This window comes from Trichechus manatus, unplaced genomic scaffold (genome assembly GCF_000243295.1).
Source record: "Trichechus manatus latirostris isolate Lorelei unplaced genomic scaffold, TriManLat1.0 scaffold00048, whole genome shotgun sequence".
In the NCBI taxonomy this organism is placed as follows: domain Eukaryota; kingdom Metazoa; phylum Chordata; class Mammalia; order Sirenia; family Trichechidae; genus Trichechus; species Trichechus manatus.
Genome location: NW_004443984.1, coordinates 12,787,316 through 12,802,521, shown reverse-complemented (window position 1 = coordinate 12,802,521; position 15,206 = coordinate 12,787,316). Strand labels below are relative to the sequence as shown.

The following is a 15,206-nucleotide window of genomic DNA, read 5'->3' as shown; positions in this document are numbered from 1 at the left end:
GTTCTTTAGTTTAACCACTGTATGTGGGTGTGTGTGTGCATGTGTGCGCATGTGCACACACAGAGAAGAGATTCCTTAAATATTTCCCTTACTTCTCATGATCTAAGCAATGGTTTCAAAAGTATATTTTATTCATGATCCAGTTGTTTTGTAAGAGGAATGTCCTTCAGAATATCTAGTCTGCCATAATCCTAGAAACAGAAGTCTGTGATTCTTCATTTGTGCACATATGTGTGGGTGTAAAATCTTCAATAAATTGAAGAGGAACGGCGTCACATTCATTGTCAAAAAGAACATTTCAAGATCTATCCTGAAGTACAACTCTGCCAGTGATAGGATAATATCCATATGCTCACAAGGAAGACCAGTTAATGTGACTATTTATTCAAATTTACGCACAACCACTAAGGCCAAAGATAAGGAAATTGAAGATTTTTACCAACTTCTGCAGTCTGAAATTGACTGGACATGCAATCAAGATGCATTGATAATTATTAGTGATTGGAATGTGAAAGTTGGAAACAGAGAAGAAGGATCAGTAGTTGGAAAATACGGCCTTGGTGATAGAAACGACGCTGGAGATCACATGATAGAATTTTGCAAGACCAAAGACTTACTCATTGCAAATATCTTTTTTCGTCAACATAAATAGTAACTATACACGTGGATCTTGCCAGATGGAATACACAAGAATCAAATCAACTACATCTGTGGAAAAAGATGATAGAAAAGCTCAATATCATCAGTCAAAACAAGGCAAGGGGTGACTGCGGAACAGACCTCAATTGTTCATATGCAAGTTCAAGCTGAAGCTGAAGAAAATTAAAACAAGTCCACAAGAGCCAAAATACAACCTTGAATATATCCCACCTTGAGCATCTCAAGAATAGTTTTGATGCATTAAACACTAATGACCGAAGACCAGACGAGTTGTAGAATGACATCAAGGACATCATATATGAAGAAAGCAAAAGGTCGTTAAAAAGAAAGGAAAGAAAGAAAACACCAAAATGGATGTCAGAAGAGACTCTGAAACTTGCTTTTGAATGTACAGTAGCTAAAGCCACTGGAAGAAATGATGAAGTAAAAGAGCTCAACAGAAGATTTCAAAGGGTGGTTCGAGAAGAAAAAGTAAAGTATTACAATGAAATGTGCAAAGACCTGGAGTTAGAAAACCAAAAGGGAAGAACATGCTCAGCATTTCTCAAGCTGAAAAAACTGAAGAAAAATTCAAGCCTCGAGCCGCAATATTGAAGGTTCTATGGGCAAAATATTGAACAATGCAGGAAGCATCAAAAGAAGATAGAAGGAATACACACGGTCACTGTACCAAAAATAATTGGTCAACGTTCAGCCATTTCAGGAGGTAGCATATGATCAAGAACCAATGGTATTGAAGGAAGAAGTCCAAGCTGCACGAAAAGCACTGGTGAAAAATAAGGATCCAGAAACTGACGGAATACCAATTGAGATGTTTTGACAAATGAATGCAGCACCGGAGGTGCTCACTTGTCTATGCTAAGAAATTTGGAAGACAGCTATATGCTCATTCCAAAGAAAAGTGATCCTGTAGAAAAAGGAGAAATGCTGAGGAGAGTAGAATGGGCCAGGCCCTTCCTCACTTGGTCTCTCTGTTCCTCTATCTTTTTCTTCCACAGCTCTGCCCCCAATGGCTGCACATCCTTCAGCATCAGTGCCTCCCCAGAAGTGGTCGTGAATGTTGCCCACATCCGTCCAGTCAAGAAGAATCCCACAGGTTCTTCCACATGGCCCCTGGACCCTAGGCTGGAGGTGACCGTGATGATGAAAGCTTCTAGCAGTAGCATCAGTGACCAGAAGGTGAGTGTGGCTGCTGTGCAATGGGATGTGTGGGAGTAGGTCAGCAGGGCAGAAACTACTCACAGTCTGTCCTGCCTTAATCCACAGCCCCAGCCCTGGCAGAGCCTCCTTCCCTCTGAAAAGGCTCAGATGGCTTGTTCCAGCCATAGCATCCTCACAGACAATACTATAGGGATACCAGGGGGTTATGGATACCAGGGCTTGGATTAAATTCTTTTATTCAGCAAATGTTTAGTGAGTATTTACTGCATGCTAGACACTGTTAGGCTCTGGGATATAGAAATAAACAAGACAGATGATGTCGCAGTCCTCATGGGGCTTACAACACATGAGTGAAGGCATCAGATAATATACAGGTAAATAAGCAAGAATTACAAATGGCGGTGAATACTAGGAAGCCCACAGGCAGGAAGTCCCAGGGAACTCTGCTCCATGTATCTTGTATTAGCTTTCTGTGGCTGCTCTAACAAATTGCCGAAAACTATTGGCTTAAAACAACAAAAATTTATTCTTTCACAGTTGCAGAGGCCAGAAGTCCAAAATCAAGGTGCCCTCAGGGCCACACTCCCTGTGGAGGCTGTAGTGGAGACTCAGGTCTTTGCCTCTTCCAGCTTCTGTTGGCTGTTGGCATTCCTTGATTTATGGCTGCATCACTCTAATCTCTGCCTCCATGGTCACGTTGCTCCTTCTCATCTCTGTGTAATCTCCCTCTTCCTCACTCCTATGAGGACACTTGTCATTATAAGGACACTTGTCCAGGGCTCACCTCCATAATCCAGGATGAACTCCTCATCTCGAGATTCTTAATTACATCTGCAAAGGCCCTGTTTCCAAATAAGGCAACACTCACAGCTCCCAACACTCACAGAGATTAGGACGTGGACATATCTTTTTGGGGATTATCATTGAACCCACTGCATTCCTTTGACTGTAGATGGGCCAAACAGGATCCTCAAGGGTTCGCACAGAGAGATCTGAGCCAACGGCCACTCTCTCCCAGAAGGATGGGCCAAGCAGCCTCCTCCCTGGGACCAGAAAGTTATCACCTGCTGTGGGAACACAGAGCTGGGGCATTCAGTCAGGTCAAGGAGGGGATGGTCAGGTAAAACCTCCTGGAAGAAGTGGCAAGCTGAAGGATGGGTACGAGTGGCCCATATAAGTGAGAGCTTTACCTAGAGGAGGCGGCCTGTGTGCATACTCTGGATGAGAAGAGGGTGGGAAACATGTTGGAGAAACTGAGGCAGTTCTACCTGGCAAGATGGGAGGGTGGTGAGGAAAGTGGGTGAGAGAGGGAGTCAGTATAAAGGGTTTGGCAATTTTCTGAGGGCAACAGGAAGCCAGTGAAAAATTTTCTGCCAGAATCACATTTGTATGTTAGAAAGATCCCACTGGCTGAAGTGTAGCAAGTAGGACTAGGGTGTAGACTGGAGGCAGGGAGGCCAGTCAGGAGACTGATGCCTTGGTTTATACAAGAGGCAACAGTGGCCATGACGTTTCCCTGGACTCCCCACTCTCTACAGGGCAGGTCCAAATACTTCAGTGGGCTCCATCAGTCTCCTCAGGAGTTCCTCTTCTTCTGGTGGCAGCTCTTTGATTTTGCTTGGGGGAACTTCCCACTGCTATTTTGCTTGGAATTGTCAATCCAGATACTCTGCCCTCCTCTGGACAGGCTGAGCCAATCAGAGGTGTTCTCCCTGGATTTTGAACCTTGGGCAAAGGGGATTGGTGTTTCTTAATTTCAATAGCACCCACCCTAAAGAGACCACGACCCACGTAAAGCTCCTGCTCCCCAGATTCTCCCAGGGCTTGGGCTCTAGCCTCTCTGAGGTCTGGTTCTTCAGGTCTTTCCTTAATCCCTTTTGCTCTCCAGACTCACTTTATGTGCCTGTAACCAACTCTCTCCCTCTAATACCTCTTCCACTGTGTACCTCTTCATTAGATCCTCCCCGACACCCCCAAGCAGAGTGAGTCACTCAATTTCTGGGTTCCCATAGAACCTTCTACAACATCATAGTTATTTGAGTTGTTTGCTAGCCCTCTCTCTCCACCAGCTGGGGCACTCCTTACAGGCTGGGACTATGTCTTGCCCATCCTTGTCTCCCCATTGCCCAGCCCTGAGCTGGCACATAGCAGGGGGCCAGTCAGTGTTTGTTGAATGAATAAGAGAAGTCATTAGTGGTCTGCTGCTGTCCTGTAGGTTCGAATTTCATACTGTGGACCCCAGTCCCAGCCAACCCAAGCCCTGCTCTACCTCACTGGAGTCGGTAAGTGATGACCAGGATCCTGGAGCACCAGCCACCCCCTACACACACACACACACACACACACACACACACACACACACACACACACACACATCTGCAAGGCATCTCGCCAGCTCTTCTCTGGAGCTTATTTTAGACTGAGCAGAGAAAAAGAACAGGTTCTAGCCAGGCATACATCTGTTAGTTCATAAGTATTCCCTCATGAGTCAGTGAACCACAAAAAATACAATTGGTAGGGGTGTGTAGGAAGCTTCGATTACATCTTATTAGTATTTTATTTTTCAAGTTAGGTGGTGGGTACATGGATTTTTCAATATGAGTCTCTATAACTTTTCAACTCCTCAAATATTTATCACAAAAGATGTATTATAGAATAATATAGACCAGAGTTTCCAAATTTCCGTGATATATTCCATCCTCACAATTTTTGCCATATCAATGATCTGCCTATACTAATATATATTTTTAATATTCTTCTTTAAATAAAATCCATTTTTAAACTTGTCCTCATCTTGAGCAATAATCATGATATTATTATTTAAATGTGTATTAAATATCTAAACAATGTTTTATATATGCTGGTCAGCCTGATCATTCGAGCATATAAACAGTTCGTATTAACTAGGGAAACAGCCAAAGTCACCAGGGGCTGGAGCTGGGGCCAGAGCTTTGAGAGCCAAGCGAGATGTCCTTGCATGGCTTTCCGAAACTCCGGGGGAAGGCAGGACATCTACGGCCCACTTTGCACCACAGTTGTGGCCCCTTGAAGGAGAATGGATGTTGGCAGAAGTCCTCGCTCTGCTGTCTGAATGGCAGCCATCTCTCTTGAGGGCCCTGGTGCGGAGGGATTCTTTGAGCCTGTGTCTCCTGGGAAAGGAGAGGGAGCGATGCTTCCCACCCTCGGTGCACAGAGTCTTCTGCACTAACGGCCTGCCCATCCAGGGCCAGGTGAGCCCCCAGCCTATACCGTCACCAACTTTCTCCTCTCATTTGGTGGGATTTCAGAAATCTCCCTGCGCACGGACATCAGCCGCGCGGCCAAAGTGAAGCCGGGCAAAGTGAAGCCGACCGGAAGAGCCGGGAATCACCAGGTACCTCGCAACCTTGACCACCGTCATCCCCATCGGCTCCCTTTAGCTCTGCTGGGTTCTCCTGGGGCCACCCCTTGTGGTGCTGAAGTGAACAACAGTCTGTCTCATGTATTACAGAAAGTAAAAACAAAAAAAGAAAAGAAGAAGGAAATTAAAATCACCATTCCCATTTTGGTTTATATATTTCCCATCTCTTTTACGAGACTAGATTTTCACCGTTTGTGGATTCAGAAAATGTGTTGCCCTGGAAACTATAGAGTCACCAGCTAACACAAAGCAGAGAAAAGATTTGTAAGCAGGTCTCTCTGGCTCAAAATCCCCTTGCTGTGCTTGTTAGTTGCTGTTGAGTCAATGCAGACTCATGATGACCCCATGTGTGCAGAGTAGAACTGCCCCGTAGTGTTTTCCAGGAATCCACTCTTTTCTTCCCACTCAAAATCTAGTCATCCCCAGTGGCAAATGCTCTCCAACCAACGGAAGGTGTTGTCAGTATTAGTTTCCCTACCGGGCAGGGCCACTTAATTTGCCTTCATCTTTGACCAGACAGTACCTGGCTGCTAAGAATAGACTCACACTTCGGCAAATAAGTACTTAAGGGTTCACATAATAGTAACTATTTAGATTAGAATCTTGACATAAATATTTAGCTCAACTTGGTTTGTCAAGTCAACAGTTTTAAAAAGTTGTTGAAGTCCATTCTACCGACTTCGGCACCTTTTGAAAAACCATGGACTGCATTTTTGGTGCCTGTGTTTATGATTTTGTAGGCAGGCAAAAATCCACTTCTGAGACAAAAGAGTTATTTGATGTGGGAGCGGGATGTGTAACCTGCAGGAAGCTGATGAGAAGATGAGGGAAGATAGCTCTGCTTCTCCCAAGAGTTCGGGGGCTCTATGAGGGTTCCTAAGTGTGCCCCATCTCTCCTGGGTGTCCACAGAGGACCTGGACCTGGGGCCCTCGCGGACAGGGCGCCATCCTGCTGGTGAACTGTGACAAAGACGATCCCAGATCCTCTACCATGGACTTGATGAATAATGAGGTGAACAGTGGCAAAGGTAAAGACCCCTGATAGCCAGGGGGAATGGGGTTTTGGCACATGGCCTGAGCCTCCTATCAGCCCTCTGAAATAGGGTTATTGAAAGCATGTTCTTGTTAGGATGTTCATTTTATAGGTGAAGAAATGAGAAAAGACCCTGAAGGGGTAAGTGACCTGCCCAAGGTCACACAGCAGTCAGAGAAGAGCTGGGACCAATGCTGAGTCTTCTCCAGGCTTCAGTTCCCATGTCCTTGCTTCCTGTCCAACTCAAACTTCTGCTATTGAGGCAAACTTGGAGCCCAAAATAATCCCAAATGAAAACCTGCCCCAGATGCATGCCACAGCAACCCCTGGGTCCCTGCCAGATCCAGGCACTGCTCTGAGCACTTCAGAATCATTAACTCATCTGATCCTTTAACACAAAGCTAAGAAGTATACACTATCATCATCCCCATTCTACAGGTAGGGAAACCAAGGCACAGAGAAGCAATTGGCCCAAAGTTACACAGCTAATAAGTAGCAGGCTTAGGATTTGAACCTGGGCATTCTGACACCAGGACAGGTTTAGGGGCACAAGGAGGGTGGTGGGCTAGGCAAGGGGGCAGGGCTCCCCTGTCACATCTCTGGGCTAATGAGCTGTGGCCAGGGTGGATGACATGACATCGCCCATTTGCTGGAGGAGGGTGCTAAGGGGGTGAGGTTGGTGACGCCAGGGCAGTGGCTGTTGCCTTCCTGGGGAGCTGCTAGGATAACACAGAAATGGATGCATTGTAAAGTTGCATCCAGTTGGTCTGGCCTGAGGCCAGGGGACAGCCTCTACACAGTGCCTGGTACAAAGTCATGGCCCTCTGTGAGTACCCCTAGGGTGCCAGACACTGCAGTAAGCATTTTATATGCGTTACCTCATCTTACCTGCATGACAGCCCTAAGGGTGGGCACTACTCTTAGCCCTTGTCTTAGGGTTCTCTAGAGAAACAGAACAAGTGATATAGATGTATGTATATACAGAGAAAGAGAGAGAATTTACTTCAAGGGATTTGGCTTATGTGATTGTCGGGGCTGGCAACTTCAAAATTGTAGAGCAGGTGGCAGGCTGGAGACTATTGCAGGATGGCATCCCAAGATCTGTAGTTCAGCAGACAGGAAAAGTGCAGAATAAAGAGAGAGAGCAAGTTCTGCCAAAGTATCTATTTAAAGTTTGGAGGCTGACCACGTCCTAAGGAACTTGCCTCTCAAATGATTGATTGATTACATTGCATTAGATTACATTATGGAATGTGATTACATTACACTGCGTTAGATTACATTATGGAACAGCAACTGGTCTAGTGTTTGGCCAAATCAACTGGGAACCATAGCCTAGCCAAGTTGGCACATAAAATGAACCATCACAGTCCTGTCTTACTGATGAGGAAACTGAGGCACCAGGAACTGAGATAACTGTTCCAAGCTCACACGGAGTCAAGATTCATACCTGGCTGACTCCAAAGCCCTTAGCCCCTTGACTCTCATCCAGTCCATCAGAAACCATTGCTTGAAAGCATCACCCTCCTCATGCCTTTGTCATTATTGTTCAAGTTAGTTCACAAACTTCACTTCCTGCCCAGGACGGTAAGAAGAAATCTTCGCACCCATTCATTCTACAAATAGTTATCGAGCACCTGCCATGTGCTAGTCACTGTTCTAGGTGCTTCTAGGTTCCACGTGCTGGGAACACAGCAATGAACAGGCTAAGCATGGTCCCTGCCTTTACTGAGCTTACATCCTAGTGGAAGACCAAAAACCTAACACCCTTCCAAAATGAGACAGATCATCTCAAACACTGGAAATAGCGTAGAGAAAATAAAATTGGGCGACGTGATAAAGAGTGGTCTCGAGGATGAGGGGTGGAGGATAGTGAGCCCCCGCCAGGGGGTGGCTAACAGGAGATTAGCCATGTGTCTGTGCAGGTCTGGCCAGGCAGGGGTCTCAGGACCTGCATTTCAGGCCATGCTCTTCTCATTCCAGACCTGCAGGACATGTCCCTGATGACCTTGAGCACGAAGACCCCCAAAGATTTCTTCACCAAGTATAAACTGGTGCTCCACGTGGCCAAAAAAGAGATGAACAAAGTGCGTGTGTTTCAAGCCAAATGTGAGTTGTCCTTGGCCTCTGACCCTTTCTCCCCATCTGTGATCCCCACCTACCCCAACCAATGGGGCACAGCCCCTTCAGTGGGTAATTTCTGAGCACCCACTATGAGCCAGGTTCTAAGAACCAAGGATGGCAGCATGGGCAAAACAGACAGCATCTCTGCCACTACCTTCTAGAGGGCAACACAGACAAAATGCAAGCACGCATACACAAATGAGATAATGCCTGGTGCTAGTGAGCCCTGTGAAGAAAATAAACTCTTCCCAAGGACTCTTGTCACTGTTCTCTGCTTCTCTCAGTGTCTGTCTGTCTATCTCTCTCAGACACACACACACACACACACACACACACACACACACACACACACAATGGACTCATGTTTACAGAGATTTTGAATCCAAGCAGACTGCATGTGTTAGGCAATAATTCATTCTCCAACATCCTGCCAATCAAAACCGAAACCAGTTGCCGTGGAGTTGATTCCAACTCATGGTGACCCATGGTGTGTCAGAGTAGAACTGTGTCCTCCATAGGATTTTCAATGGCTGGTTTTTCAGAAGTAGATTGCCAGGAATTTCTTCCAAGGTGCCCCTGGGTGGACTTGAACCTCCAACCTTTCAGTTAGCAGCGAAGCACATTAACCATTTACACCACCCAGGAATTTCTCCTGCAAATGAAAGACATCAGTAATTGCTCAGCAGTGCATGAACGTCTGCTACTAAGTGTCAGTCTCAGTTCTAGACTTGGAGCACAGAGCAACAAACAAAAGTCCCCGCCCTCACGTTGCTTTCATCTTAGAGGGATGAGAGATGATATGTAAAATTAAGTAAAGTACTGAGTGTGTCAGATGATGTCAAATGCTGTCTTAGTCATCGAGTGCTGCTATAACAGAAATACCACAAGTGGACGGCTTTAACGAAGAGAATTTTATTTTCTCGCAGTCGAGGAGTCTACAAGTCCAAATTCAGGGCATCAGCTCCAGGAGAAGGCTTTCTGTCTGTGTCGGCTCTGGAGGAAGGTCCTTGTGATGCATCAGTCTTCCCTTGGTCTGGGAGCGTCTCAGCTCAGGAACCTCTGGTCCAAAGGATGCGCTCTGCTCCTGGCACTGGTGGTGTGAGGTTCCCGTGCGTCTCTGCTTGCTTCTCCCTTTTATATCTCAAAAGAGGTTGGCTTAAGACACCATCCAATCTTGTAGACCTCATCAGTATAACTGCCGCTAATCCATCTTATTACATGATAGTGATAGAGTTTACAACACATAAGGATGTCACATCAGATTACCAAATGGTACACAATCATACAATACTGGGAATCATGACCCAGCCAAGTTGATACACACATTTTTTGGGGCAAATAATTCAATCCATGACAAATGCTATGTAGAAAAATACAACAGGGAAGGGGATGTGAAGTAAGGGGTAGAGTCAGAGTGTGTAGAGAGGGTGGTCAGGAAAGGCTTCCCTGATAGTTGTCATGTGAGCAGGAGGAGGTGTGATAATAGCAGATACTGGTGGGGGGTGGGGAGGGGGTGGGGTGAGGGCATTACAGGCCGAGGGAACAGCAAATGCAAAGGCCCTGAGGTGACATCACACCTGTGGGCTAGGGGAATGCAAGGAGCCCAGTGGGGCTGGAGTAGGGTATGCAAGGAGGAGAGTGGTAGATGAGGGCAGAGAAGAAAGGGGCAGCTCAAGTAGGCTTCTACTGACTCGCCTACAAGATGGGGGAGGCCAATCAGATGGTTTTGTGCAGAGACGAAATGGGATCTGACTTACTTCCATTCTTCTCAGTAGATTCCAACTCATGGCCGTGCCACGTGTGCAGAGTAGAACTGCTCCAATAGGGTTTTCAAGGCTTTGACCTTTCAGAAGCAGATCGCCAGGGCTGTCTTTCGACGTGCCTCTGGGTGGATCCAAACCACCAACCTTTCAGCTAGCAGTTGAGCCACCCAGGGACTCCTTTCTATACCAAAGTAATTCAACTGACATTAGTTTGGTGACACATTAGGCATCGCCTCCTCCAGGAAAACCTCCCTGGCCCTCTAGACTTCCCTCCAACACACACCTAACACCCCCTGTTATTCAGACTGTCTGTGCTCCTCCTACTCACCAACAGACTGTGCACACTCTGGGGGCGAGGACAGTGACTGTCTCCCTGATATCCCCAGGTCTCAGCTGAGATCTGGCTGGAACAGGTGCTTGGGAATAAATTAATGAATCAATGAATGAATGAGCCATGATGTATACTGGACTTCCTATAAAGTTGGCAATGGCTCAGGTACCCCTGCCACTCCCTTCCTATCCCCCCTAGGCTGGGGAGGAACACCTCAACTGAACTTTGGTCCTGTACTCCCAAAGGAAGGCTCCAGCCGGATTTGGCTGTGAGAGGCCTCCAGTGGGGTCCACGTGGTGGCTCTGGGAAAGGTATCACCACACCAGGGAGAAGAAACAGGGTCTTCAGAGGTGGGGTGCAGACCTGAGCCTCCCCTGCCCTTCTCTTAGGGGGCAAGTTGCCCTCCGAGTACAGGGTGGTCCTGGGACCCCAGCAGCCGTCTCATGCCCTGGAGCTCCCCAGCGGCCAGCACAGCACCAACTTCTATGTGGAGGGCCTCTCTTTCCCGGATGCCAACTTCCCCGGGCTCATCTCCCTCGGCATCTCCCTGCTGGACACATCCGACTCGGTAAGCCAAGATGGCAGCTCAGAGTGGGGGCTGGGCTTCAAGTAGTGGCCCAGCTGGGAGGGGGAGTGCAGAACCCAGTTAGGGAGAGGGACCCAAAAAAACCACCAGGGAAGCAGTAGGTGTTGGACCCTGGCTGCTGTGATGACCCCTTCCCCACCCTGCTCCCCACAGGAGACCCCTGAAGCACTGGTTTTCCAAGATAGCGTGACCTTTCGCGTGGCCCCGTGGATCATGACCCCCAACACCCAGCCCCCGCAGGAAGTGTATGTGTGCAGGTGAGGGGCATTGGAGTGCTGGGGGTGGGGGGCACTGATATATCAGGAGGAGTCCTGGACTGGGAATCAGGAGCCCTGGGTTCTGGCCACAGCCCACCACGCACTCGCTGTATGAATGGGAAAAATTGTTGCGGTGGTTGTTATCCTGCCATGATGCTGGCTGAGTCCCTGAGCCAGGCTTCCAGGGTTTCTCAGCGTGGTCCGTGAACCTCCTGCATCAGAAACACCTAGAAACTTGCTTAAAATGCACATTCCTGGCTGACCAGTTGGGTCTTGTCTCTGGGGACGCCCCAGGCATCCGTGCTGTAGTCTGAGAGCCCCTGATAAGTGTGCGGAGCCTCAGGGCCACCCTCCCCTCTTCTCTTCTAGTTGCTTTAGGGTCAGAAGGAGTGAAAGTGTGGCCTGATGGTTAGGACGCAGGCTGGACACCACAGAGGCCTGGGTTTGAATCCCAGAGCTGTCCCCAGGTGGCGTGACCGCCACGCTCTGTCTCCTCCTGGTGAAAGGGGGTTCCTGCTAGCTCCCACCTCTTGGGCTATGAGGATTAAATAGATAATCCTGTTAAGAGCAGAGAGACAGGACGAGCCAGGCCGACAAGTGTCTCCTGGGCACCTACTGCGTGCACCTCCCACTCTGTCCAGGCCTGGGCTCTGGCGCCCCCTAGGGGACACCGAGGCCATCCAACTTGCCTGCTCAGAGCCCAGCCCAGGCCATTGGCTGAATCCAGAGCACTGAGGGGCTGCTTTTCTGCTCTGTCCAGTGTTTTCGATAACGGGAACTTCCTGAAGTCAGTGACTGCTCTGGCCAAGAAAGCCAAGTGCAAGCTGACCATCTGCTGTGAGGAGGAGAACAAGAACGACCGGTGGATCCAGGTACGTTGGCCCTGCGGGACAGGTGGGCAAGGGCAGGTGGTCTGGGGCACATGGGGCAAAGGACATTAGGGGTTCCATGTGACTGGGGCCCAGCCCAGCGCCTTAGCAGCCGCCCTTTCTCAGATGGGCAGGGAGTTAGGTGCCTCTGAGTGGCCCTGCATAAGGGGGCTTGGGCCAATGAGTCAACTGACATTGACTGCAGGCCACTGCATACCCACCGTCACTGAAATGAAAGCCACCTCCCTGCTGGAGAACTCTCAGATGGCCTCAGAGAGGTTGCAAAGCTCAGGGGGCTCAATCCTCAACCGTTCCCTCAAGTGCTCCTCCCACAAGTCGGCCTTCCTGGCCCAGCCCCCAGGCTTGCAGTGGCTCCCATGGCCTCCTCCTTAGTCTGCTTCCGGGGCCCACCCACCCTGGCTGCGTTCCTAGCCCAGCCGTTCCCTGCACCGGCCACACCAGAGGGCCAGGCTCTGTTTCTATGCCTGCCTCGCATATCACACGTGAGCTCCTTGAGGCAGAGACTGAGTATCATTCAGCTCAGCACCCCAAAGCCTAGCACCAGGGAGCCGTCCAGTGGGCAGTTGGTGGGCTGCCCAAACCTCCTTTCTCCTTCAGATCTCTGCCTCCCATGCCATTCCCCTGCTGCCCCACCTCCACACCTTTGCCCATGCCATTCCTTCTATCCCCATCGAATCCCAGCTTGAATGTGCCCCCTCCGTAGGCTTCTCCAACCCACCGGTGAGAATTCATCTCCCTTTCTTCCAAATCCCCATTTTCTTTCTTGTCATTCTATCTTTATGATGTCAGGTTGAACCATATGAAATTACCATTATGTCAACATTTTTTGACCCACAAATATGGCAATTTCATATAGTTCAACTTAATAGTGATTTCTGCCCAATATCACATCTGCCTACTAGAATACAAGCCCCTGGAAGCAGGATTTGACCAGATTCGTCTCTGAACCCCCCTTCCCCTTACCCCATGGGCTCTGTTGGGGCCTTACCTGCCTTCCTTTGGGGCAGGCAGGAGGCTGTGGGGGAGGGGCTGTTCTTACTCACCCTCCAGGTCTTCCTCCCTTCAGGAAGTCTTCTCTGACCAGCCCCAACCCCAACAGCATGAGGAGGCCCTCATCTGTGTCCCCACAGACCTGTGACTTCGCCTCCCATCACCCCGCTAAAGTGGGATAGTAGCTGCCCAGCTCCCTGGCTCACTCACCTTGAGGGACAGGTTCCTTGAGGACGTGGAACCCAGCACCCAGGCAGGGCACACAGCAGGAGTAAGGGTGAAGGGCGCATCAAGGGTTTCACCACTTGTTTCTGTGCCAGGCAAACACAGGACACTAAGCTCTGCTTTCCCAGACTCCCTTCTCTGGGGTCAAATATTTCACAGGACTCCAAGGGCGAGAGAGTGTGGATGGCTCCACGCCCCCCATCCCTGCACTAGGTGCCAAGACCAGGGCAGCACGTCTAACAACCTCCTTTCCGCTCATTCTGCACAGGATGAAATGGAGATTGGCTACATCCAAGCCCGGCATAAAACGCTGCCAGTGGTCTTCGACTCCCCACGGAACAGAGGGCTGAAGGACTTCCCCATGAAGCACTTGCTGGTACCTGCACGGTGGTGGGGGTCACCAGCTGCCAAAACCTCCTTGCCTTCCTCATTAGCCTGTCCCCCAACCCCCACCGCTGCGGGCTGAGCAGCCCAGTTCCCACAAGTGGAATTCCTGCTTGCTTGGGGGTGGTGCAGGTGGGGCTGGTTATTTTTGTTGTTGCTATGATGCAAAGATCTGGCTCATTTCCCAAAGCCCTTTCCACCCATGAGCTCACCTTGTCCTCAAGATAACCCTGCTGAGGGATAGGTGAGGCGCAGGCATCCTTGTTGGACTGGAGATGTTCTTGCGGCAAGGTGGGAGTGGAGCCAGGATTGGTACCTTTCCCAACATCCACTTGGAGGTTCTATTTTTGGGGCAGAGTCAGGTCCTCAAGGCTCCATCCGAGATGTGGTGGTTTCCAGGACCAGAGTGGTTATTCCCTGGTCATGACTTTACCGGCCAAAGTCTGTGTGTGTGTGAGGGGGGCAGGTGACATAATGCTGAGTTATGCTTGACTAGCCTGGCAAGTTCATGCAAACTCAGCACAGAATAATAATAACAGCAATAATAACGATGAAAGTTGAGCATTCATTCTGTGTCAGTCACACTGCTAAATTCTTTACTTGCATTGACTCATTTAATTCATCTGATAACCTTTTATGTAGATACTATTAATAGGCCCATTTTACAGATGAGGAAACTGAAGCTCTGTGAGGTGAAGCAACTTTCTCAAAGTCACACAAAAAGTGAGTGGAGAAGTTGGAACTCAGACCTTGGGGGTGAAAGTCAGTTTGGTATGAGTTTTAGAGAGAAAAGGAGGACAGAAATTGGAAATGATGGTTTTTAAACTTTTGGCATCACAGACCTCCTTGAGACTACTCATCTTCCCAGGAAAATGCACCCAGGTGCACAATTTAGAATCTACTTTCAGGGAGTCCATGGAGCTTCAGGGAATAGATCATTGGTTTGTGGAAGATCAGTTTTTCATACTGTGGTGGCTTGCTTGTTGGACAGTTTTCAGCTGAGCTTCCAGACTGAGACAGACTAGGAGGAGAGACCTGGCAATCTACTTCCAAATTTCAGCCAATGAAAATTCTGTGGAATCACACAGAATATTGTCCGATATAGTGCTGAAAGATGAGCTCCCTAATTGGAAGGCACTCAAAAGACACCAGGGTCGCAACAATGGACTCAAGCATACCAATGATCGTGAAGATGGTGCAGGATGGGGCAGTGTTTCATTCTGTTGTACGTGGGGTCACCATGAGTTGGAGCCGACTCGGTGGCAACTAACAACAGAGCTAAGAGGCTACATCCTCTCCTAAGGTATGTGGTAGGCTGAATAATGGCCCCTCAGATATGACCAAATCCTAATCTCTGAAGCCCATGAGTGTTACTTTTTATGGCAAAAGAGATTTTGCAGAA

General features: G+C 48.8%; 1 protein-coding gene across 1 annotated transcript in view; it reads left to right on the top strand.

Moving 5' to 3' along the window:
* PADI4 (peptidyl arginine deiminase 4) overlaps positions 1-15,206 on the top strand; it is a 31,059-nt gene that overhangs the window by 7,244 nt on the left and 8,609 nt on the right. Inside the window, exons 2-10 of the mRNA XM_004377202.2 lie at positions 1,659-1,839; positions 4,037-4,103; positions 5,109-5,194; positions 6,132-6,249; positions 8,238-8,363; positions 10,862-11,040; positions 11,212-11,315; positions 12,076-12,187; positions 13,689-13,796. Of these exons, the coding sequence (XP_004377259.2) occupies positions 1,659-1,839; positions 4,037-4,103; positions 5,109-5,194; positions 6,132-6,249; positions 8,238-8,363; positions 10,862-11,040; positions 11,212-11,315; positions 12,076-12,187; positions 13,689-13,796 (1,081 nt within the window). The remainder of the gene's footprint in view (positions 1-1,658; positions 1,840-4,036; positions 4,104-5,108; positions 5,195-6,131; positions 6,250-8,237; positions 8,364-10,861; positions 11,041-11,211; positions 11,316-12,075; positions 12,188-13,688; positions 13,797-15,206) is intronic.